Genomic DNA, 24,210 nt, shown 5'->3' with positions numbered 1-24,210 from the left:
TCTCACTACTATGAGGGGTTCAAAGATTCAGGTTGGAGGCATGCGAGGGCAGATATTAACTGTGTGCGAGAGCAGATATTAACTGTTATGACACAAACCGGAAAAGAGTTTCTTTGTACCCGGACCACTTTCAACCAACTCCTTCCTTTGCTAGATTTCACAGCTAGCTTCATTCCTTGGTTCACACAATCATCACTTCTGAAATCCATTTTAGTTTTGGGAAAGGCTCTGATTAACTGCAAGGAATGATATCATATGTAAGAATAAAAGGTATTTGTGAATTCTAAAGTATTGTGGCCTGGGCACGCTAACTGTTTTTCGCAGGTAAACAGAAAGCATGCTCACTTAAGTGACCTGCAGGAAGTAGCTAGGACTTGTGCTATGTAGGACATTCTGTGTATAGCTGAACTTGCAATTCATTGGATATAGATGTCTACTTTTACCTTGAGATTTTAACTGATTTTCAACTCTGCAGAGGGATATTTATATATCTAATTCATTTGCTTTTGTGAGAATGCCAAAAAGTTGAAGTGGTGAAAGGGTCTTCACCAACAAAAGAATTCCAAAAGCCAGATTTTTAAGACATTAAGTATTTGTTTGGCTATCACCAGTTATTGTATCAAATTCATCTATAAAAAAAATTAAAAATTAAAAAAGAACGTGTTGCTACATTTTGACTGATTTTACGTTTTCAAATTCACACTATATTTAACTTATTTTCAATGGTAGGTATTTCAATGGGGTATGTCCTGCTTTCTTACCAGATCCCTAGCAAACACTTATCAAACAACATACATTTTTACCATCCACCAATGCCTCACTTGTTTAAACAACTCCCCAGAAGTGCATTTGAATACATCAAGGCACAGATGCCTACATCTTTATTGCACATGTCTACAGATTTATTTCTCAACAGTCATCCTGACAACAAACACATTTCTTCCAGTGAGAAACAAGTTGGTCGACACGGCCACTGTAAAATGTTTGACTTTCTCGACTCTGTTGCATCGCTTCATCACTATAAAACTGTGATCCCTGAAGGTTTTCTTAAGTTTTGGAAGCAGATGAAAATTGGGTGGGGCCTAGTCAGGACTGTATGGAGGATGATTGATGACAGTAAAGCTAACGCATCTAACTTTGCAGATGACATACTGCTCATCTGGTCTGGTATTGTAACACTGAAGGAGAGGGTGCTCCATGTGTGAATGAAATCTTTGAATTAGTGTTTTCAGTTTTCTGAGATTCTTGCAGCACGCTGACATAGTTACATTAGATGCTTCAATTCAGAGCCCTCTAGCAGCAGAGGGTTGCAACCTGTGTCAGCAAAGCGGAAAAGTCGGCCGAGTAATATGCATGACATATAACACCTCAACCAATCTTGAGAACAGAATAGAAAATTTGGAGGCATCACTTTTCAGCACACTCATGTACATCCTTTCTTGTTTTTGTATTAGTATTATAAAGTACTTCCGTACGTTTTGGATATTTCTTCTGTTTTGTATATCTATTGAAGTACTCTAATATAACAACAAAATAATCAGTTTTTGACAACTTAATGTAACTGGACTGATAAAAAACTCTACTCACCAAGCAACGGTTGAACACACACATAAAAGAAGGTTATACTTATGTAAGCTTCCAGAATCAGTGGCTCCTCCTTCCGGCAAAGAGGTTGGAGGGGAAGAAAGAGGGGTGAAAAAATGACTGGAGAGGTTTCAGAAAAGAGGAAGATTTTGGAAAACGGCAGTTCAGGGGAGACTTTTCAAAAACCTGCCCTTTCCCAAAACCTTTCCAGTCTTTTACTTCACCCCTCTTCCTCGCCCTCTAACCATTCTGCCAGAAGGAGCCACTGGCTCCAAAAGTGTAACCATCTTTTAAGTGTGTGTTCTGCTGCTGCTTGGTGAGTGGATTTTTTGTCTATCCAATTAAATTATATTGAAATACTCTGTAAGTCATTAAGGCAACTGGTGCAGATAAGAGAAATTCTCCCCTCAATCATAGCATGTTTTCTTCAGAGCTTTCAATGCACTGGATACCATCTGGACTATGAATCCTTTATCACAAGTAGGTCTACAATTTACAACAACAGCAAAATTCTTCATTTAATTTTGTCATGTTTAAAATATTCCAGGTCTGTTGAAAAGTCAGTGTGGAATTAACAAACGAGATTTCCTAATGCAAATCTCAAAGGACTTCACAACTCACAGAGAACTATTTATGCAATTACCCAGTGAGCAACAGTATGGTGTATTAGTGCCTAAGTAAGGAATACATTTTTTAAATGCCACTATGTGGGATAGTTGTTTGCATTTATGGGGTGACTCATGATACAGGTTTTATCTGTCCATTTCTTGCAGATTAATACCCAATAAAAATATTTGTTTGGCGAAGTAAGTCATAAGGTGCCATAAGTGTGGCAGTCAAATGATTATCAAATGTAAATCTGTGACATTATTACAAGGCTGAAATATTAATGAAAAATAGAAACCACGTACATAGAATAATGAACATATTCTCTCTCACTGAAGGTTACTTTTTAATTAAAATAGGAAAGACAATTACATTTGAAATATTGCATTATACTGTAAGTCCCACTAGAGTGAACCTCCTGCATACAGTGAAACATGCTGCACAGCATTTGAAGCAAGAGCAAGCTATCAGGATGGAATAGTATCTCCCAAATCCTTCTGCATTCCAAATACATTAACAGTTCAATGTCTGTCTGATATTCCCTGTGCATTATTGAGGGAAACACCAGAAAAATTAATTGGACAGTTTTCCTGATTCCTGGAGAAGGAAAGGAAGTTTAAAAAACTTTTTCCACAAGTCGGGAACTGCTCTTCCTCCTCTGTTGTCTTACTTATTTTGCTTTGTCTGTGTGCTTTTGTAATGGTGTTGCGTAGGTTTCCAATGTCTTTAGTATAGCTAGGGACTGTGAATGGACTGATGACCGCTGCAGTTAATTCCCATAGTGCTCAGAGCCATTTGAACCATTTGACTGTGAATGATGTGTTTGCATGTAAGGCGAGTTGAAGACCCTTCACTCACAGCTCCATGAGGTTCTGGCTTTGATCATACAGCGTGAGACTGTTGCCAATGGGCATCAGTGGACTTGGGATTCCAAGGAATATCCAGCACATCTCATGAGTCCCCTGATATCTCCACTACAGTGAATAAATTGGTTACTGCCTGCACTGAGTCGAGTGTGAGATTGTTTCAACATGTGGCAGACAACGATAATTTTCTGGGCCACTGACTGAAATGCCTCCCCAGTCTGTCTGACAAACAGCCTTCAGGTGCTACCTGGCACTAATGATGGTCCTGAGCCAGATGCAGTCATTTGCCTTGTTTTAGTGGAAGCCTCTCAGTTTACAAGGTTGGGCACTCACAGAGGGTGAGAATATTGATAGTCTAGAGTGTGGTGGAACATATCACTTTGGTAAAGCAACATCTACCTAGCCAATGAATGATGTTCACAACAATTGCACACTGTGTGCATACTGGACACAATTATCTCAAGTGTGGACTGGATTATTCTGGATGACATGAAGCACACAGCATACAGCCAAGAGCAGATAGTGCCTCATTCATTACTAATGTGTGTTCCTTTGACTCAGAACAGATTCTCTCTAGTTTCCAGAGGTTATCTGAAGTGGTAAAGACAGCCAGTCTGGCTTCATCAGCTAAGTAGAAGTTGGATAACACACTGCTTTACCAAAGTGACATGTTGCAACACTCTCAAAAGTGGAGCTCACCATCAGTAGCACTGTTGACAGAACCATTCTGGACCTTCAGTACAGAGCTGAGTGGAATGTCTGATCAAAGGCTCAGACGGTTCTGCAAATGTGTGGCCTGAAGATTCCTTGACTTGCACCTTACATTACAGAGGTGCTGTGATTCACTCAATACATCAGGGACCCATTACACACAGGAGGTGGCTGCATGGGTATCGGAGGGTTGTGTGGAGTGGACTAGGTAGTGGCCCATGTTAGACACACCCGGCAAAGGGTTCAGTATCAAAAGGTGTGGTTCAAACGAGAAATGAGGGTAGACCCAAGAAATATCACTATTACAAAATGAAATATGAAGTCTGGAAGCTAGGAAATGAAATACTGGTGTACGTAAAATTGTGAGGACAGGTCATGAGTTGTGCTTACATAGCTCAGTTAGAAGAGCACCTGCGCGCAAGAAGCAAAGATCCTGAGTTTGAGTCAGGGTCTGACAAACAGTCGTAATCTCCCGAAAAGTTTCACATCAGCATACACACTGCTGCAGAGTGAAAAATTCATTCCGGGAACATCCCCCAGCTGAAAAATCATTTCTTCCATGTATGTCAATCCTGCAAGTTTCACAGGAGAACTTTTGTGAAGTTTAGGAGGTGGAGATGAGGTACTGGCAGAAGTAAAACTGAAGATTGGTCTTGAGCTGTACTTGGGTTAGCTAAGTCGGTAAAGCATTTGCTCTGATTGACAAAGATCCCGGGTTCGAGTCTCAGTCAGGCACACAGCTTTAATCGCCAGGAATTTCACTTGTATTACAGTTGTAAACAGTTATAGCTGTGTTGGGAAAGAAATAGTGCTCCAAGTTCTAACCAAAAGCACTGAAACACAAGTCTTTATAGGTACTTAAAGTTGGCTTAAGCCAGAGACAACCACACAAAACTTTTACAAAGGACCTGACACTATTCGGAAAAGATGAGTAAATTCAGTTGACAGTGGCATGCTTGTTGCTGTCAAAATTAGTTTCCCTTGCAGTGTAATTGAAATAGATAGTTGCTGTGAGTTAGTATGGGTAGAGGTTTTATGGAACAACTGGAATAAATTATCAGTTGGTCCCTTTTACAGGACCCCCCCCCCCCCACCTTGAATGATAAAGTTTCTGAAAAGTTCAAGGACAATTTGAGTTTCATTTCAAATAGGTTTCCAACTCATACAATTACAGTTGGTGGCAACTTCACCATACCCTCAATATGTTGGCGAAAACACACATTTAAAGTTGGTAGTAGACATAAATCATCATGCTTTCTCAGTAAAGTATTTTGAGCAATTAGCTCAAGAGCCCACACACAGAGCAAGTAGTTGTGATAACATTCTAGATCTGACAACGAACAATCCTGAACAAATAGGGAGCATCACAATGGGTACAGAGACTATTGACCACAAGGCTGTTGTAGTGAGACTGAACACCATTAACATCCAAATCCATCAAAAATAAATATATTTAAAAAAGAAAAAAAAAAATTTGCAAAAATTTGCTTGATATCTTCAAAAGAGACAAACTGTATTTCTTCCAAACTAGCTATGTAAGCACAGACTGGATGTGCCTTAAATTCAAAGAAATACTGACACCAATTGAGTTTCATCTCAAGTAATTTAATAAGAGATGGAGAGATCCCCCTGATTCACAAAACAGGTCAGGACACCGTTGCACAGATTTAGCGGAACACAAAATTGTCAAGATTTATGATGTTTTACGGAAGCCCAAAATTTAGCACAGACTTCAATGCAAAATGCTTCTAATAATTTCCACAATGAAACTCTTGTCTCAAAACCTGTCAGAAAATCCAGAGAGATTCCGATAATATGTAAAGTACGCCAGCAGCAAGACACTCAATACCTCCACAGTGTGGTAGCAATGGTAAAGTTACTGATGACAGTGGCACCAAAGCGGAGTTAATACAAATGGTTTTCCAAAATTCCTTCATCACAGAAGGGCAAGTAAATATTCTTGAATCAGTACCATATCTACGCTTACTGTCAAAAGTATGACACTACGGAGTATATCATGTGAAATTTTTTAGCAGGGAGGACACAGCTTGTTATCTTGGATTCATTATCAGGATTAGAGGTAACTTTGGGTGTTGGGATGCTTCCTGTTCATGTTGTACATTAGTGACCTCATGAACAATATTCGTAGTAGCCCAGGCTTTTTGTACATGATGCAGTTATCTATATTGAAGTACTGTCTGAAAGAAGCTGCATAAATATTGTCAGATCTTAGTAAGGTTACAAAGTGGTGTAAAGATTTGACAATTTGCTTTAAAAGTTAAGAAACATAAAACTGTGTGCTTCACAACATGGAAAAAAAAGTGGTATCCTCTGACTGTAATACCAATATGTCACAGTTGTAACTGGCCAACTCATACAAATACCTGGGTGTAACACTTTGTTGGGATATGAAATGGAATGACCGCCTAGACTCAGTCAGGGGTAAAGCAGGTGGTAAACTTCGTTTATTTGTAGAATATTAGGGAGAAATGCTATCAGTCTACTAATGAAGCTGCTTAAAAATAACTTGTGCAACTGATTCTAATATTACTCAATTGTGTGGGATCTGTATCAAACAGGATTAACAAGCGATACTGAACATGTACAGAGAAAGTCAGCACGAATGGTCACAGGTTTGTTTGACCTGTGGGAGAGTGTCACAGAGAGGTTGAAGAAACTGAACTGGTAGACTCCTGAAGACAGATGTACACATCCTGAGAAGTTTCAAGAACCAGCTTTGAGTGATGACTCTAGGAATATTTTACGATCCTCTATGTATTTCTCACTTAGGGACTGTGAGGATAGATTACATCAATTATAGCAGTAACTGATTTTTCAGGCTCGCTTTCCAACTTACTCTATGAAGCTATTTCATTGACTTTGTGGTTTATTTGCACTCAAGGAAATCAGATTGGCAACATAAAGGTGGTTCACTTATGTTCTATTAACACACATTCGTTCTTTGTTTTAGCTTACAAAGCCAAAACTTTCCTGTCTGAGAGATCGTAGATGAAGTTAACATTTTAGTTGGATCAAGTCATGAAATCCTCACACAGCATCTTGGAATGCATGATGTTGCCACCAAGTTCGTTCACTGCTCATGAGTAAAAATCAGAGAGACCTTTGTCTCGCAATCTGTGAAGATCACAAGAAATGAAATCACTGTGCTGCCTCACCCACCGTGCTCTCCAGACCTGGCCCCTGTGGACTTTCTTTTATTTCCAAAGCCGAAAATCCCATTGAAAGGATGAAAATTTGCAACAATAAATGAGATAAAAGAAACTTTGCAGACAGTGCTTCGCACAAACCAGCAAGAGATGTACCAACACTGCTTCCAGAAGTGGAAATGGTGCTCAGAGCGGTGTATCAATTGAGGAGGAAAGTAATTCGAAGGAGACCATTCACAATAATTAAAAGGTGAGTGCAGAAAAGTTTTGTGGAAAAAGCTTCAGAATTTTTTGAAGAGACCTTGTTTACTGGTACCTGTTGTATCAGATATGTTCAGCCAGCACTGATGATGTATGATGTCCTTTCAGGAATTCCAGTTTTTATGTCTTTTTTCCACAGAAGATGCAAAAATTCTTGTGGCCTATTTCAGAAGGCCTAAAAGGTACATTTGCAATATTTAGAATAACGTATTGTAGCAGTAACTACATCATATTGTCAGTAATGAATAGCAGTGATGAGAAAAGGCAACAATAAGTAGTCACGTATTACAGGTGAAACCTTTATATGTAATTCATGCAAACGCCATGATCTTATTGATATTTTTGGGAGTGAATAAATATTTCTGTAGCTTTCTGCCATGAAGTCTATAGTACACAGTTTAAGCCAACAATATGTCATCAAAGTCAAGGACATTATTACCCACACTTTGGAAGAGAATTAGTGAAGTCTATGGACAAGAAGTAAGAAAGATATACCACTTCCAAAGCTGAGTCTTCTACAATAATGTTAACATTCAGAAGCTTTGGGACACAAAGCAAAAAATGTTGATCAGAAGACAATGTCTTAGTCAGTGTTGGCACTGTTAGGATGAACATTCATTCATGGAGCTGCTAAACGTAACCTGGTAGTAATACGGTAAGAACAGAACTTATGGTAAATGTAACCTGTCACATATGGACATACAAACAGAAACATTTCTCTTGCTATTCCAGTCTAAGTTTCATATCCTCTCTACTTCGGCCATATCAGTTACACTGCTGTCGAAATAGTAGATTTTATCTACAATTTGCTTGCTACTCCAATTCCATCAGCATCACCTGATTTAATTCAACTATGTTAGATTATCCTTGTTTTCCTTTTGTTTATGTTCATCTTAACAGCCTCCTTTCAAAAACGGTTTGTTAGACCCTTTCTCTTATATCACAAGTGACGAAACGCGGTTTCATCTTCCTGGTCATGAGAGTTCACAGAACATGGGGTACTAGGCTGCAGATAACCCTAACACTGTTAGCAACCACATCGTGAGGAAAATATCAACATTCAGTGCAGTGTAACAGCAACATGTATTATTGGACTGATATTTTTTGATACTACTCTCAATATGGTCGCATATATGGAAATTTTTGATACATTTTGTGCTCAATTCTCTGAATATGAAAGACAATACTGGTTCTTCCAGTAATATAAGGCAACATGCCACACTTCTATGGTATCCTTGGAACGAGTCCATGATGAGGAACGAATTACCAGCAAACATTTTGGCCACCACATTTGCTGGAACTAACAATATGTGATTTTTTTTTTTCTTTTCCTGTTTTCCTGGGGAGGGAGGTGGGGGAGGGGGGGGGGGGCGCAGGGAGCACGTGAAGCGTAAGGTCTATAAAACAAATCCATACACAATACAAAGACCATCATCAGCTGTGAAGTTGCTGCCATAGACATCCAAACTATACACCAGGTGTATCTGAACATGCCTCGACATGCACATCCGTGTACTGAAGTCGCAGGGGGTCACTTTCAGCATCTTCTATTGTTGTATTTTCACTATATTTTTCATTATTAATAAATGATAAGTCCATTTCAGCTCTTTGTTTCTGTAATTTCACTGGATTTCCTTTATACATAAATAGTCTACATTTATCTGTGCCACCTTGTATTTTCTTATTTCATCAATAAATTCAATATCTCCTGTGTTATCCAAAGATTTATATTAGGCCTTGTCTTTTTACCCTTTTGATGATCTGCTGCCTTCATTATTTCATCTCTGAAAACTGCAGTAACCAATATTTTAGTCCTGTAAGTCTTGTGATAACTTTAACGACAGAACATGCTGATTAGAGCCCACTAGATGTTGTCTGCAAATGTTTATTGAGGTCCCTTAACCACTGATAATTTAAACCAGTTTCTAATGTTGTGGCCATGAAATTCACTCATTATAAAGTGGAAGCATTGGTGATACTCAGTAGTGAGCTTCGTAACAGGACTATCAGTTACTGGCTATTGACATGCCGTTATTGACACAGTTTCCATCTGTGTACTTGTTAAGTAATTCAAGCAAAAGCACAACATTAAATGTGTATGAAACTCTACAATATTTCATACAAATCCCATGATTCTAAAACATATACAACCATTCTGCAGCTGCACATTTAACCACATTCAAAATGCATTATATCACCACACAGCTGATGACCAAATAAGATACTTGTGTAAATATGTAGATCTCAATGGTAAAACACTTGTCTTGAGCAGCAACATAATTTTATTTATCATCTCATGATACATTTCGGAAGAATCCCATCACTAGATTTCTGTCATGAAACAGCAGGTACCATATGACAAGATATCAAATGGACTGCATTGTAACATTGTATTGAAGCTGAAAAACATATCTGCCAAAATCAATACTGAGTATGTTGTCACTTCTTACTCCTTTCTATAAGCATAGGCAGCTTCACACTTTACAATGTAAACAATTTTATCAGTATGTGCTGCTAGTGACAGTAACGCCTATGACATCAAGCATAACTGTTTTATAACAAATGCTTACGAAACACACACACACACACACACACACACACACACACACACACACACACACACACACACAAGTGGCCCATGAAAGAAACTCCCTCAATATTCACCAACTCTGACTCGTACTTGTGAGTGGGTCTACGAGGAAACTGCAATGATTTCCATAAAATTGTACCATACACACACACAAAGTGTGTATGACACTAAAAGGTTTAGCATAATCATTTCTTTCTATTACATTTATATGCCTGTCAACTGCTCAAAGCATTAAAAATATGGTGAGTGGGCCCCTTTACTAATTTCATTATTTGTATTCCAATCACACCCTTTCTGCATTCATTACATCTCTGGAAAAGTTCCCATAGTCTACAAGTTCTAGTTCTGTCATTCTTAGCATCTGTATTCCAGTTCTGAAATTGTGGATTTGGCCCTGTGAGACACAAGAGAATTTACTTCCATTGCTTGGGAATGTGTGGGAATTTTTGGAGGCCAAGGGAGAAAGACTTTAAAATTCCCATTTTCTTTACATAAATGAGTGGTCAGATTTGACGCATGCCATGCAATAACTAAATTTTGTAGGTGACTCAAAAAACAAACATATGATACCACCGAGAATTGATGGTGATCCACTCAATAGATGAATAAAAACTCTGTAATCCAGATTTCAAATGGGAGGGAGGAGGGGAGGAGTACAGCAGCAAATGCCCATCTTCTGAATGCTATGTTCTCTCCTGTAAAGCTGGTCAAGGGCCGATATGTTATTAAATTGGTTGGTTTGTGGGGGTTAAAGGGACCAGACTGCGATGGCCATCAGTCCGTTTTTCCAAATACTAAAAATACACACAGAGAATAAAGAAAAACGTGCAACAAAATAGTAGACAGACGACACAGAACAAGAGAAACGTAGACAGACGACACAGAACAAGAGAAACGTAGACAAGGACCAAACAAAACGAAATAAAAGCACACAGAGTGTGACGGTGGTTGGCCGACCATAGGAACAAAATGAAGGAGAAGCCAACCACCGAGAGACACATTAAAAACTCAGTTTAAAATCGTAGGCCAAAGGCCCGAATCAACACAAGAAAACATAACAAACACTCAAATTAAATGATAAAAACCCCCTGCCCGAATAAAACGGAAAACTAAGCATGCCATGGCAGAGTCATCAGTTAAAAGGGCAGGGAGCGTATCAGGGAGCGCAAACGTCTGCCTGAGCACACTTAAAAGTGGGCAGTCCAACAAAATGTGGACCACCGTCAAAGCAGACCCGCAGCAACATAGAGGCGGTTCCTCACAACTCAGTAAATAGCCGTGCGTCAGGCGGGTGTGGCCAATACGGAGCTGACAAAGGACAACGGAGTCGCTGCGAGGAGCTCGCATGGAGGAATGCCACACAGTCGTTGTCTCCTTTATAACACGGAGTTTATTGGGCGTGGTTAGCTCGCGCCACTCAGCGTCCCAAAGCGAGAAAATTTGTCGGCAGAGGACTGCTCGCAAATCAGTCTCCGGGAGGCCAATGTCCAGAGGTGGTTTACTGGTGGCCTCTTTCGCCAGGCAGTCAACATATTCATTGCCGGGTATCCCAACATGACCTGGGATCCACACAAAGACCACAGAGCAGCCGCAACGGGCAAGAGTATGCAGGGACTCCTGGATAGCCATCACCAGACGAGAACGAGGAAAACACTGGTCGAGAGCTCGTAAACCGCTCAGGGAATCGCTACAGATCACGAAGGACTCATCTGAGCAGGAGCGGATATACTCTAGGGCTCGAAAGATGGTGACCAGCCCAGCAGTGTAATCGTTGCAGCCAGCCGGCAAGGAACGTTGTTCGGAATGGTCCCCTAGAGTTAGCGAATAACCGACATGACCAGCAACCATCGAGCCGTCAGTGTAAACAATGCCAGAGCCCTGATACGTTGCGATGATGGAAAGAAAGCGGCGGTGGAAGGCCTCCGGAGGGACTGAGTCCTTCGGGCCCTGTGCCAGTTCCAGCTGAAGGCGAGGCACACACCAAGGGGGTGCACGCAGAGGTGCCCGGAAAGGAGGCGGAAGAGGTAAAGCCCCAAGCCCAGAGAGAAGCTCCCGGACGCGGACGGCGATCGTACATCCAGCCCTGGGCCGATGTTCTGGAAGATGGACGTGCGACTGTGGGAATAGTAGCTTGCCCGGGCAAGCTGAAAACATGAGCAGCATAAGCAGCCAGCAAACGTTGGCGCCGTAACCGCAGTGGAAGGACACCTGCCTCCATTAGTATGCTGTCCACAGGGCTGGTATGGAAAGCACCGGTGGCAAGGCGTATCCCGCTGTGGAGGATTGGGTCCAGCACCCACAACGCAGATGGGGATGCTGAGCCATAAGCCAGGCTCCCATAATCCAGACGGGACTGGATTAACGCCTGGTAGAGCCGGAACAGGGTAGATCGGTCGGCGCCCCAGTGGGTGTGGCTCAAGCATCTCAGAGCATTTAGATGCCGCCAACACGTCTGTTTAAGCTGCCGAATATGAGGCAGCCAAGTCAACCGGGCATCAAAAACTACACCCAGAAACCTGTGGGTCTCCACCACAGCAAGAAGTTCGTCGTCAAGATAAAGCCACGGCTGTTCAGCGCCGGCAGAAATGCATAACGCGGGTCTTGGCAGCCGAAAACTGAAAACCATGCGCTACAGCCCAAGACTGCGCCTTGTGGACAGCGCCCTGTAGCTGATGTTCAGCAGCTGCAATGCCAGTAGAGCTGTAGTAAAGGCAGAAGTCGTCAGCATACAGGGAAGCGGAGATAGAATTTCCCACCGCTGCAGCGAGCCCGTTGATTGCGATTAAAAACAGGCAGACACTGAGGACAGATCCCTGTAGTACCCCGTTCTCCTGGACTCAGGAGGAACTATGAGAGGCGGCGACTTGCACGCGGAAGGTACGATACGGCAGAAAATTTCGGATAAAGATCGGCAGAGGGCCCCGAAGACCCCATCCATGAAGCGTAGAAAGTATGTGATGACGCCATGTCGTATCATACGCCTTCCGCATGTCGAAAAAGACAGCGACCAGGTGCTGATGGCGGGCAAAGGCAGTACGGATGGTCGACTCCAGACTCACCAGATTGTCAGTGGCGGAGCGGCCTTTACGGAATCTTTGCAAAGAACGTTGGTGAGGCTAATCAGGCGGTAGCTGTCCACCTCCAAAGAGCTCTTGCCTGGTTTCAAAACGGGGATGACAATGCTTTCCCGCCATTGCGACGGAAACTCACCCTCGACCCAGAGACGGTTGTAAAGGTCGAGGAGGCGTCGCTTGCAGTCCACTGAAAGGTGTTTCAGCATCTGACAGTAGATGCAATCTGGCCCAGGAGCGGTATCAGGGCAAGCGGCAAGGGCACTGTGAAATTCCCACTCACTGAATGGAGCATTGTAGGATTCAGAATGGCGGGTGCGAAAAGAAAGGCTCCGACGTTCCATCAGCTCTTTAATGGAGCGGAAGGCCAAAGGGTAATTGGAAGAAGTGGAACTCAGAGCAAAATGCTCTGCCAAGCTGTTGGCAATTTCGTCGGAGTCTGTACAAACTGCTCCATTCAGTGAGAGCGCAGGGACGCTGACAGGGGTCCAATAGCCATAGAGGCGTCGGATCTTGGCTCAGACCTGCGATGGAGAGACATGGAGGCCAATGGTGGACACATACCGCTCCCAGCACTCCTGCTTGCTTTGGCGGATAAGGCGATGGGCCTGCGCACGCAGCCGTTTGAAGGTGAAGAGGTGTTCAATGCAGGGATGTCGCTTGTGATGCTGTAGCGCCCGCAGGCGATCTTTAATTGCCTCAGCGATCTCAGGCGACCACCAAGGCACAGTCCTCCTCCGAGGGGACCCAGAAGAACAGGCAATGGGAGAGTCAGCGGCAGTAATGATGCTGGTGGTGACCGATTGAACCACCGCATCAATGTCATCATTAGAGAGAGGCTCAATAGCGGCAATGGAGGAGAACAAGTCCCAGTCAGCCTTATTCATAGCCCATCTGCTGGGGCGCCCAGAAGAGTGATGCCGTGGCAGTGACAGAAAGATTGGAATGTGGTCACTACCACACAGGTCGTCATGCACACTCCATTGGACAGACGGTAAGAGGCTAGGGCTGCAGATCGAAAGGTCAATGGCAGAGTATGTGCCATGCACCACACTGAAGTGTGTGAAGGCACCATCATTTAAAATCGAAAGATTGAGCTGCGCCAATAAATGCTCAACGGTGGCGCCTCGACCTGTTGCCACTGAACCACCCCACAGAGGGTTATGGGCATTGAAATCGCTCAGTAACAAGAAAGGTGGCGGCAATTGGGCTATCAGCGCAGCCAGGACATGCTGCGCGACATCACCATCCGGTGGAAGGTAAAGACTGCAGATGGTAACAGCCTGTGGCGTCCACACCCGCACAGCGACAGCCTCTAAAGCTGTTTGTAGAGGGACAAACTCGCTGTGAAGAGAGTTAAGGACATAGATGCAGACGCCACCGGACGCACTTTCATAAGCTGCCCGGTTCTTATAATAACCCCGATAGCCACGGAGGGCGGGGGTTCGCATTGCCGGAAACCAAGTTTCCTGCAGAGCAATGCAGAGGAAAGGGTGAAGGCTGATACGTTGGCGGAGCTCAGCTAGATGGTGGAAGAAACCGCTGCAGTTCCACTGGAGGATGATGATGTCCATGGCTGAGAAAGGCGTGAAGGGACTGGGATCGCAGATTACGCCGCTGGGTCACCTGCTGCCTCCAACTGAGCACCTGCACTAGTGCTATCAATGGTGTCTGAGGGACCGGAGAGATCGAGGTCCTCTGCGGACGCCAGAATCTCCACCTCGTCCTCACACGCAGAGCTTGTAGGAAGCGGTGGAACGGGTGCCACCGCACTGCCGTGATTTTTACGAACCTTTTTCTTTTTCTGTCTCTCTCTGTGCCTTCGGTGGTTCAGGCTGGGAGGGCTTCCCTGGTTCAGTCTCAGGGACGGACGACGACCGTGAGGCCCTACGACCAGCGACCGGTGGTTGCTTGAGCCATTTGCGGGTGTCCACTTTTAAGCCGGTCGGAACTTGCGAAGGGAGGTCCCCAAGAGACCCCTTCCTGGTGAGAGAAGCCGAAGAAGTCTTACGCTTCTCCGGCTGGGAAGGGGGAACTGATGTCCCCGATGGTTTGGGGGGGTGTTGCTCCTGAAGTAGATGGAGCAGGAGCAACAGGGAGTGAAGTGCCCCCAACAACCTAGGGGTCCGGTGAAGTCTGACATAGCTGAGAGGCAACTGTACGTGACGACACGGAAGTGGATCGTACCGGTGTTGCAGCAGCGGCATAACTTGTTGGCATTGGCACAGGATGTAACCGCTCATATTTCTGCCTAGCCTTGGGGTAGGTCAGACGGTCCAGTGTCTTATATTCCATTATCTTCCTTTCTTTCTGGAATATCCTACAGTCCGGCAAGCAGGGGGAATGGTGTTCTCCGCAGTTAACACAGATAGGAGGCGGGGCACATGGAGTATTGGGATGCAAAGGATGTCCACAATCTCTACACGTGATGCCGTAAGTACAGCGGGATGACATGTGTCCGAACTTCCAGCATTTAAAACACCGCATCGGAGGAGGGATATATGGTTTCACATCACAGCGGTAAACCATCACCTTGACCTTTTCGGGTAAGACATCACCCTCGAAGGCCAAGATGAAGGCACCGATGGCCACCTGATTATCCCTCAGACCCTGATGGACGCGCCGGATGAAGTGAACACCTCGTCGTTCTAGGTTGGCACTTAGTTCATCGTCGGGCTGTAGAAGAAGATCCCTGTGGAAGATAATACCCTAGACCATGTTTAAACTTTTATGGGGAGTGATAGTGACGGAAACATCCCCCAATTGTCGCAAGTGAGCAACCTCCGTGACTGGGCAGAGGATGCTGTTTCGATGAGAACTGACCCAGAGCGCATTTTGGACAAGCCCTTCACCTCCCCGAACTTGTCCTCTAAATGCTCCACAAAAAACTGAGGCTTGGTTGGCATAAAAGATTCACCATCAACCCGCGTACAGACAAGGTATCGAGGTGAATAATCTCCACTGCTGGCTTTAGCCATGCGTTCCTCCCATGGAGTGGCCATGGAGGGAAATGATCTTGGATCGTATTTCTTCCCATTGACGTTAAACCTCGATCGCTTAGAGACTGCTGGTGGAGGCTCACCAGCGAGAGATGATGTACCATGCTTCATTGCGGGTCATCCGCCCTGATGCCACCCACTCTGACCAGGGGCTCTCCCCACGGGTGCCACCCAGCCGCAGCAAAGACCACCTGGCAGGATGGCCTTTGCCAGGAGTCCCGATGCCCCAGAGGGATAGGCATCTCCTCCTCAGCATATGTGGGGAGGTAGCAGCTCAGGCATCAGCAGTGCGATCCCTGTGTAGTCAGGGGGCTACCACCAAGAGGGTACATGACAACCCCACCACAACGGACTGGCTACCATGCTGGATGTCGGGTGTCGAAATATCCATGTACATCACGAGGGCAAAGATGGAAGTGCACTATGGAGGGAATGTATGCTACCCGGAACACGCTACCCGGAACACACTGCAGCGGATGTGGCCGGAAGCTCGGTGTAAGTCCAGCTCCATGACAATATCGGGTGTGCCAGATCTTAGGGCAAGATGGATATATAATACACCATGTAAGGCGTCCTTCCCCAAATGGTATGCACTAACAGAAAATTTTGAAATCTAGTGGTCAAACCACTGAGGGGACCACCACATTAAGACCGAAAAGTTTGAGACTCCTTTTAGTCGCCTCTTACGACAGGCAGGAATACCGCAGGCCTATTCTTACCCCCGAACCTGCAGGGGGGTGTTATTAAATGAAGGTTATTATTAAGCAAACACATGGTTATGCAAACATTCACAGCTGATGAAGGAAGGAACATAAAAACTTTATGTACTATTGACAGTGTGGTCATCAGAGATGGTGCAGGCCCAGATTACAAAAGTATGAGGAAGGAAATTAGCCCGTCCTCTTCAAATGGATTATCCGGGTCGACAGAAGCGTCCGATCCCACGCGTCGGCTTTGACGCATGACATAAGGGTGTTGTCGTGTGTGACGTCATGACGGCGCGGAGTTTGGTTTGAGTGTGGCTGTCTCCAGTTCTGTTTTATCTTATTTTATTTAATTTTCTGATCTGTTCGTTCTATCTCGTGAGATTTTTTTTTAAATTTAAAAACACTTATTACTTATTTTAATTATCTGTTTCCTCCAATTTCTGTTTTAGTTTATTATATTTATCTTTCTGATCTGTTCGTTCTATCCCGTGAGATTTTTTTTTTTTTTTTTTTTGAAGACAAAAAACACTAATTAGCTACTGAAGCATCTTTATCTTCTATGGGTTGCAGGGGTACGACCCCTGGGGAGGTGGGTGGGTATTCATGCATGGCTGTCTTCACTTGCACGTTGTAGCTACGCAAGGCGTCTAAATTTGTTTATATTTCGTTTGCCCCCCACCCAAAACACTCCATTTCCCGCGCTTGTCCTGTTAGTGTCATTAGGCTTCTTGTGGAAAGTGTGTGTGTTTGTTTTTGTTTCCACCATATTTGTGACGTCATGGGTCAAAGCAGACGGGCGGGATCGGACGCTTCCATATTTCCGATTATCCTGGCATTTACTTGGAGCAATTTAGGAAAATGATACAAAATGTAAATCTGGAGGCATACCAGAATAATGTGATCCATTCCACACACACTGTCAGAGTGGCTGGGAATTTAGAACGCATTTTCATGCATTAATTGTGGTGATCTCTGGTCAAGACAAGATTAATTATATATTACATAAACATAAAAATTATTTTTTACTAAATGTTTGTGGAGGTAAATGAAGAAAAAGGCTGTATTTGTAGAAGTCTTTACCATAATCAACAACGGCCTTGCCATAGTGGATACACAGTTTCCCGTGAGATCACTGAAGTTAAGCGCTGTCGGGCGTGGCCAGCACTTGGATGGGTGACCATCCAACTGCCATGCGCTGTTGCCATTTTTCGGGGTGCACTCAGCCTCGTGATGCTAATTGAGGAGCTACTCGACCGAATAGTAGCGGCTCCGGTCAAAGAAAACCATCGTAAAGACCGTGAGAGCAGTGCGCTGACCACACGCCCCTCCTATCCGCATCCTCACCTGAGGATGATACGGCGGTCGGATGGTCCCGATGGGCCGCTTGCGGCCTGAAGATGGAGTGCTTTTTTACCATAATCACGAAAATGATTTCAACTGCTCCTACAGAAGTATGCAGATTTAAGGATTAGTGTTCACAATTACTTTATGAATTTCATTTATCAATCTCATGAAGCGGTGCGCCCAGTGATGCAAAATCAGTGAACTTTTACACAAACAGGAAAAGTGGTGGTGGTGGTTAGTGTTTAACGTCCCGTCGACAACGAGGTCATTAGAGACGGAGCGCAAGCTCGGGTTGGGGAAGGATTGGGAAGGAAATCGGCCGTGCCCTTTCAAAGGAACCATCCCGGCATTTGCCTGAAACGATTTAGGGAAATCACGGAAAACCTAAATCAGGATGGCTGGAGACGGGATTGAACCGTCGTCCTCCTGAATGCGAGTCCAGTGTTCTAACCACTGCGCAAACAGGAAAAAGCAGCCATTGTAGCGTACTTCTGCTGTGTAGACTAACCATCTGCATCCATACTCTGCAAACTACTGGGTCATTCCATGTCAGTTCAACCAGGGGCATAGTCTCAGATTTGACTGAAATTCAGTACACGAATTCTACCATGTGTAGAATACTCGTGTACAAAGTATTAGTTTCCCCTGCCAATTAGTTCCAGAATTATGACTTGTAAAAGAAGGTGGCATGACCCGGAAATTGCAACCCGAATCTGGCAATCTATCTTCAGACCCAACTTCAGGTCTTAATAACTTTGGAACTATTCCACACAGTCCACTGAAATTTTTACAATCCAGTAACATCCATTTAGAGAACAGACTCCATGAATCAAAACACAAACAACATATTTCTGAGGGAAAATAAAAAATTCCAAAATGTGGTTAAAAAAAATATAATACGTTAAAAGGTACATACTGTAGGTACCCTCTATGCCAAATATAGCTCACTCAAAAAGGGTATAAATTTTTTTGTGGTAAGCTTAATGTGGCCTAAACACACAAAGAACACATCATGCCCATATCAGTCACAAAAACTGAGTTACATGCACACGAAAATACAAAAATTTGAAAAATTACCTGAAAAACATGGATTTTCGAAGTGTGGTAGCACAAAAGGGACAAGTGGTATCCAATCCAAATTTCACACACTACATAAGTAGACCCTAATGATATATATCTCAAAATTTCAGCATGTTATTGCAAGACATTTGTGTATAATGGAAGTTGACAGATGTATTTGTGATGTGGCCATTGTTCCACACACAATTTTGTAAAAACATATCGTAAACTGTTCTGCCTCTTCTTATCCTCTCCCACAAGTGTTTAATCACTAAGCAACAACATATAGACAGATTAACACAACCTATCATTAATGAACACTGCAACTTAACTGCTAACTTTGGAACTATTCCACACAGTCCACTGAAATTTTTTTTAACCACATTTCGGAATTTTTTATTTTCACTCAGAAATATGTTGTTGGTGTTTTGATTCATGGAGTGTGTTCCCTAAATGGATGTTACTGGATTGTGCTTCGAACAGAAGTTCTCCCACACTTTAACTACTGTACTCTGTACATTGAGTGGCAAATTGTACTGTCTTCCTGACACTGTGGTAGGAACTGGAACTGTCACAAGAATATGTTCAAAAGGAATGAAACACCTGTCTGCCAAACTTGGCCAATGAAATGATCTTGCTGGTGCCATGAAGTTCACAAATACACCACCTTCTGCTTCACAGTACTCTGCAACACATCCTAAGTACCATCTGTCATCATAAACAGCAATAACATAGCAACCTGGTTGTATGTTGCAGCTTTTGCTTCTGAATCCTGAGTCAGACACACTGTGAAGACACATGTTGTGCATGAACCTATAGTTATAACCAAACAGTCTGCTCATCTGCACATAGCCAGAGTCTGCTGGAGAGAGGTGATGATGGCTCCTTGTGCCTGCAACATTTTTAACGTGTTATAGTCTGCTTTTTAGCAACTCTTCGACTGATTTCACCTCATCTTTCGAAACATAGAATAACTGTATGCCAGAGATATTTTTCTGTACCCAGGTAAATAATTGAAGAGGTGTTAGAATGTGACCTTCTGTAGGGTGTTGTAGACTAGCTCGTGATGCCATGCGCTTAATGGTCGCACCAATACCATCACATACATTTTTACCATGACTTGTTATGAAAAAATTCCATTCTGCGTGAATCTGAAAATCATGGTAATGCATGCATAAATTTTTGAGATTTTTACAGTTTTTGTACTGACTAGCTGCCCCATCACTGAAGTATTTCGCAAAATGTGTGTGAGGCAGCTTTTCACATATGCCATGACAGTGCGAATGTGGGCATGAACTGCAATGGCATCATGAATTAAACAGTCGCTAAAAACGCACAGGTTCTTGACAGACACATCACCTGATTCACCACTATAGTAAATTGCAAATGGCTGGAGAGTTGTTTGACTGTTGTTCCAGTGATATCCTTGGATGGCATCTAGAACTATAAATGCATAATTTTCAGAAAAGTCTAGTATTACTATAATTTCATCTTGTTTCAAATTATCCTTACAAAACTGGAGATAAGCCGATTGTGCTGTTGATGTGAAGCTGTGTGTGTGGTTAGTTTGTCTGTTTTTTGACAACACATTTCAACAAAATCTTCCACTGTACTTTGCTTTGTTTCAAGACTTGTGCGATCCATGAGTGTCCATTGTTTATAAGAAACAAGTTCATCATCATCCATTAGGAGTTCACCATTCAGTTTGTTATTCATGTGTTCTGCAAGATTTGCCTTACCAGGACACTTTTCACACTTGTGTATCATGCACTGGTAGGAACTGATGTCACACACTAGCAGCTGCATTGCACCTTTGTAATCCAGACCAGAATCCTCTATAGCAGCAAACATCAGCTTAGCATTTTGATGGATCTCCCATACACAAACATTGTGTGTGCCCCTTGCACTTACAGGCACAACCCATTTTGGCCGAAGATTGAAAAAAGATGATAAACCTACTTTGGTATTGGGATACTTTTCCTTGAATTCTACATATAGTTCTGATATGTTGCATAGCAACAGTCATTTTTGCATCTGTACATGTACATTTCCCATTTTCACCATTACATAATCTTTTTTTCCAGGCATTATTCGGCTGTAGTCATTATTTTCATAAAACTCTGACACTAGCACCTTTATTTCTGAACTCAATTGCTTACTCTGAGCCTACTGAAGTTGTGACAGCATTCCTTGGGTTGTTTTTACTTTCCTAGCTTGCTTTACCATATATGTAGAAACATTGAATTCCTTTGCAGTGTAGTCAATAGACCAGCTGGAAGGAGCAAGGGTAAGAATAGCTACTTTTTTCTGGCACAGTTTTCTTTCAAATCATGCACAATTTTGTCCAAATTAGAGCATTTCTGGCATGATTTCCGTTCCTTTGGAGCAGATAGTTCTTCCTCTTCCACCATTAGTGTGTCAGCTATTTTATGTTTTAATTTCATTTGAGCTTCTTGTAGTTTTCGTCTACCATAGCTGGGCCTGTCTCTTTTTCCCAACTTTGTGTGTCTTCATGGAAGACAAACCAAGAGCAGTCACAGAAGTATTTAATTGCTCATCCGCTGTGGTTGTAGGTGGCTGATCCTCTTCGTCACTGTCATGTAAATTATCAGAATATTCTTCATTTTTTAGTAATGTAACACACCTGGAACATAACTTTTGTCCTGGTTTCATGTTAAGTCCCATGCACTGATTCACTTTCAATACTGATTTTATATCAATTTCTCTGAGGCTACACTTCACTGTCTTCTTATGAATCCAAAATGGATCAAAACAACTTTTTTGTAGGAAAGAACACTTATCCAGAAACACTCTCATATGATGGTAACAAACACTAAAGTTTCCTGGAACTGTACTTCTTGTGCCCACAGGGTGTATCCTGGATCTCCATAGCAACAAATCTTAGTCCGATTGATCCAGATCATACAGTACAAAGCGAATGCTACATTTTGTTTCATATGTTGTTTTATTACATTCAGATGCTTGTGCTCTACCAATACTGCAACTTGTTTGATCAAAAGCACCACTAGCACACTCTTCCGCCGCCATACTGACTTTCCACAACAGTACTGACCAGTCTGAACTAGAATCTTAAAAACATGAGCAACCTGTAATTGTTGCTTGTTTCCTTTGTTGTGACTGCCTAACAATGACTCATTCTGTCCCTGAAAACTACCATTGTTTAACTTTTTGTTGCCTAATGGTTCCCAACAATTGCTGCAGCTTTATCTGAAACAAGCTGTCTGCATCATCACTATTACTTGCTAAATCGTGTTAAAAGAAACGTGACCAAATACATCTCTGTCAACTTTTTTTGTACACAAATGACTTGCAATAACAAGTTGAAATTTTGCCACATATAATATTATGGTCTACTTATGCCGTGTTTGAAATTTGGCTTGGACATCACTTGTCCCTTTTGTGCTACCACACTTAGAAAATCCATGTTTTTCTGGTAATTTTTCTAATTTTTGTATTTTCATGTTCGTGTAACTGATATGGGCAAGATGAGTTCTGTGTGTGTTTAGGCTACATTAAGCTTACCACAAAAAAATTATACCCTTTTTGAGTTAAATATATTTGGCATAGAGGGCACCTACAATATGTACCTTTTAACGTATTACATTTTTTAATCACATTTTGGAATTTTTTATTTTCTCTCAGAAATATGTTGTTGGTGTTTTGATTCATAGAGTGTGTTCTCTAAGTGGATGTTACTGGGTTGTAAAAATTTCACTGGACTGTGCGAAATAGTTCCCAAGTTATTAAGACCTGAAGTTGGGTCTGAAGATAGATTGCCAGATGCGGGTTGCAATTTCCGGGTCATGCCACCGTCTTTCACAAGCCATAATTCTGGAACTAATTGGCAGGGGAACTTTAAATTTTGTACATGAGTGTTCCACACTCGGTAGCGTCGGTGTGCTAAATTTCAGCCAAATCTGAGACTATCAGCTGGAACATTTTCTCAAATTGGTTGAATTGACATGGAATGACCCTACTGTGAAGTGTACCTACTTGCAATGATGGTTACTGGAACCAATTCATACCTCCAAGTAGAAATCTGATTACAAATCATTTGCGGAGTGGCTAATAGGTTATTCGGTTAATTAAAACTGATCATCACTGTTGCAAACTGAGAGCCATATGTAACTCAAGTGTTGCAATACACATTTAATCTAAGATATAACAAATTTCTCTTTGTTTGTTAGTAAATAGTAAAATTTAAACAAAGGCATACTGTTAGAACGAAGTCAACAGAAAATCAAAAACTGAAGTAACATAACACGTAAATGACCACAGCATCTCTCACCCACTCAGACATGAAATTGACTTCGTAGATGCACGGCAGGTCAGTATGGTTTTAGATGAATTTTGTATGATAAACTTGGGTCGTATTCAAAGAACGATCATCTTACAAACGTAACTTTAGGTAGTATAGCTGCAGCACAAATACCTACAGTTCTTACATACCGTCTAAGAACGTAAACATATTAGCATAACATATCATTCAGCTGTTGTTGACTTATCTTGCCGATGGGCTTTAACACGCTTCAGTCGTGGAGACGGGGGCCTTCAATGAACAGTTAAATCTGCCTCATGCTTCTCAATTTCGTCTAACACTCTAACATATAGAAAATGGTTAATCAAACGAGTATCTACACATATGTACTAGACTATGTCGTCCATAAATTAATATCAACAAAGATATTTACGTCAAAATGTACTATCTTATTTACCTACATGTCATTTTAATGACTCCAAACTCTTGGAAAATTGTGTTACGCTTTCTCTCACCTTTATCAAAACATCAACATCACAGACATTTAACGCTGCCACGGGTAGTCATTTGATAATTGGCGGCAAACACTCTCTGGTTTCCAACTTACACAACCGAAATAATAAATAATGTTGTATCATTAGCTATAATCTTGCTTATTTACTGTATGACGGCTACAACGTCCATACTGTAAACAAATGCGTATTAAAAGGAAACAAATAGCGCTGCTTTCCTTTACCGACAACAGCCTTGTTTATACATTCAATTTGTAGTGCGAATTATACAGTAATACACATATGCTGCGCAAGACGTATCAACTTATTAAAATAATTTATTGTTTTCTGAACGTCAATCGCAAGTAATTCAAATTGTTTTTCATTATAAGATTACGAAAAAACTTTGCAAGTTACGTTTTTCCATAGAATCATGAACTCTTCGGAACAGTTCACAAATGAGACAAAGTTTGCC

The 24,210-nt window shown here is 42.4% G+C and overlaps 2 protein-coding genes across 5 annotated transcripts in view; both read right to left on the bottom strand.

Annotated features, from left to right (window-relative positions):
* LOC126236419 (tRNA pseudouridine(38/39) synthase) overlaps positions 1-23,988 on the bottom strand; it is a 39,692-nt gene extending 15,704 nt beyond the window's left edge. The window contains exons 1-2 of one of the 4 annotated variants that reach the window (XM_049945721.1): positions 23,706-23,988; positions 23,436-23,586 (exon numbers count right to left, since the gene is read on the bottom strand). The gene's annotated coding sequence lies outside the window, so the exon portion shown is untranslated. Of the gene's footprint in view, positions 1-23,435; positions 23,587-23,701 lie in introns of all 4 variants that reach the window. The other 3 variants (XM_049945720.1, XM_049945718.1, XM_049945719.1) reach the window with 3 other exon arrangements.
* LOC126235114 (ARL14 effector protein-like) lies at positions 21,132-21,782 on the bottom strand. The gene is made up of 2 exons (XM_049943848.1): positions 21,436-21,782; positions 21,132-21,237 (listed from the first exon to the last, which is right to left on the bottom strand). The coding sequence occupies exons 1-2, from the start codon at positions 21,780-21,782 to the stop codon at positions 21,132-21,134; spliced, it is 453 nt and encodes a 150-aa protein (XP_049799805.1).
* Positions 23,989-24,210: the final 222 nt, after the last annotated feature.

The sequence above is a fragment of the Schistocerca nitens genome, chromosome 2 (genome assembly GCF_023898315.1).
Source record: "Schistocerca nitens isolate TAMUIC-IGC-003100 chromosome 2, iqSchNite1.1, whole genome shotgun sequence".
NCBI classification, from domain to species: domain Eukaryota; kingdom Metazoa; phylum Arthropoda; class Insecta; order Orthoptera; family Acrididae; genus Schistocerca; species Schistocerca nitens.
The sequence above is the reverse complement of the archived record's forward strand: the minus strand, read 5'-3'. Positions and strand labels throughout refer to the sequence as shown.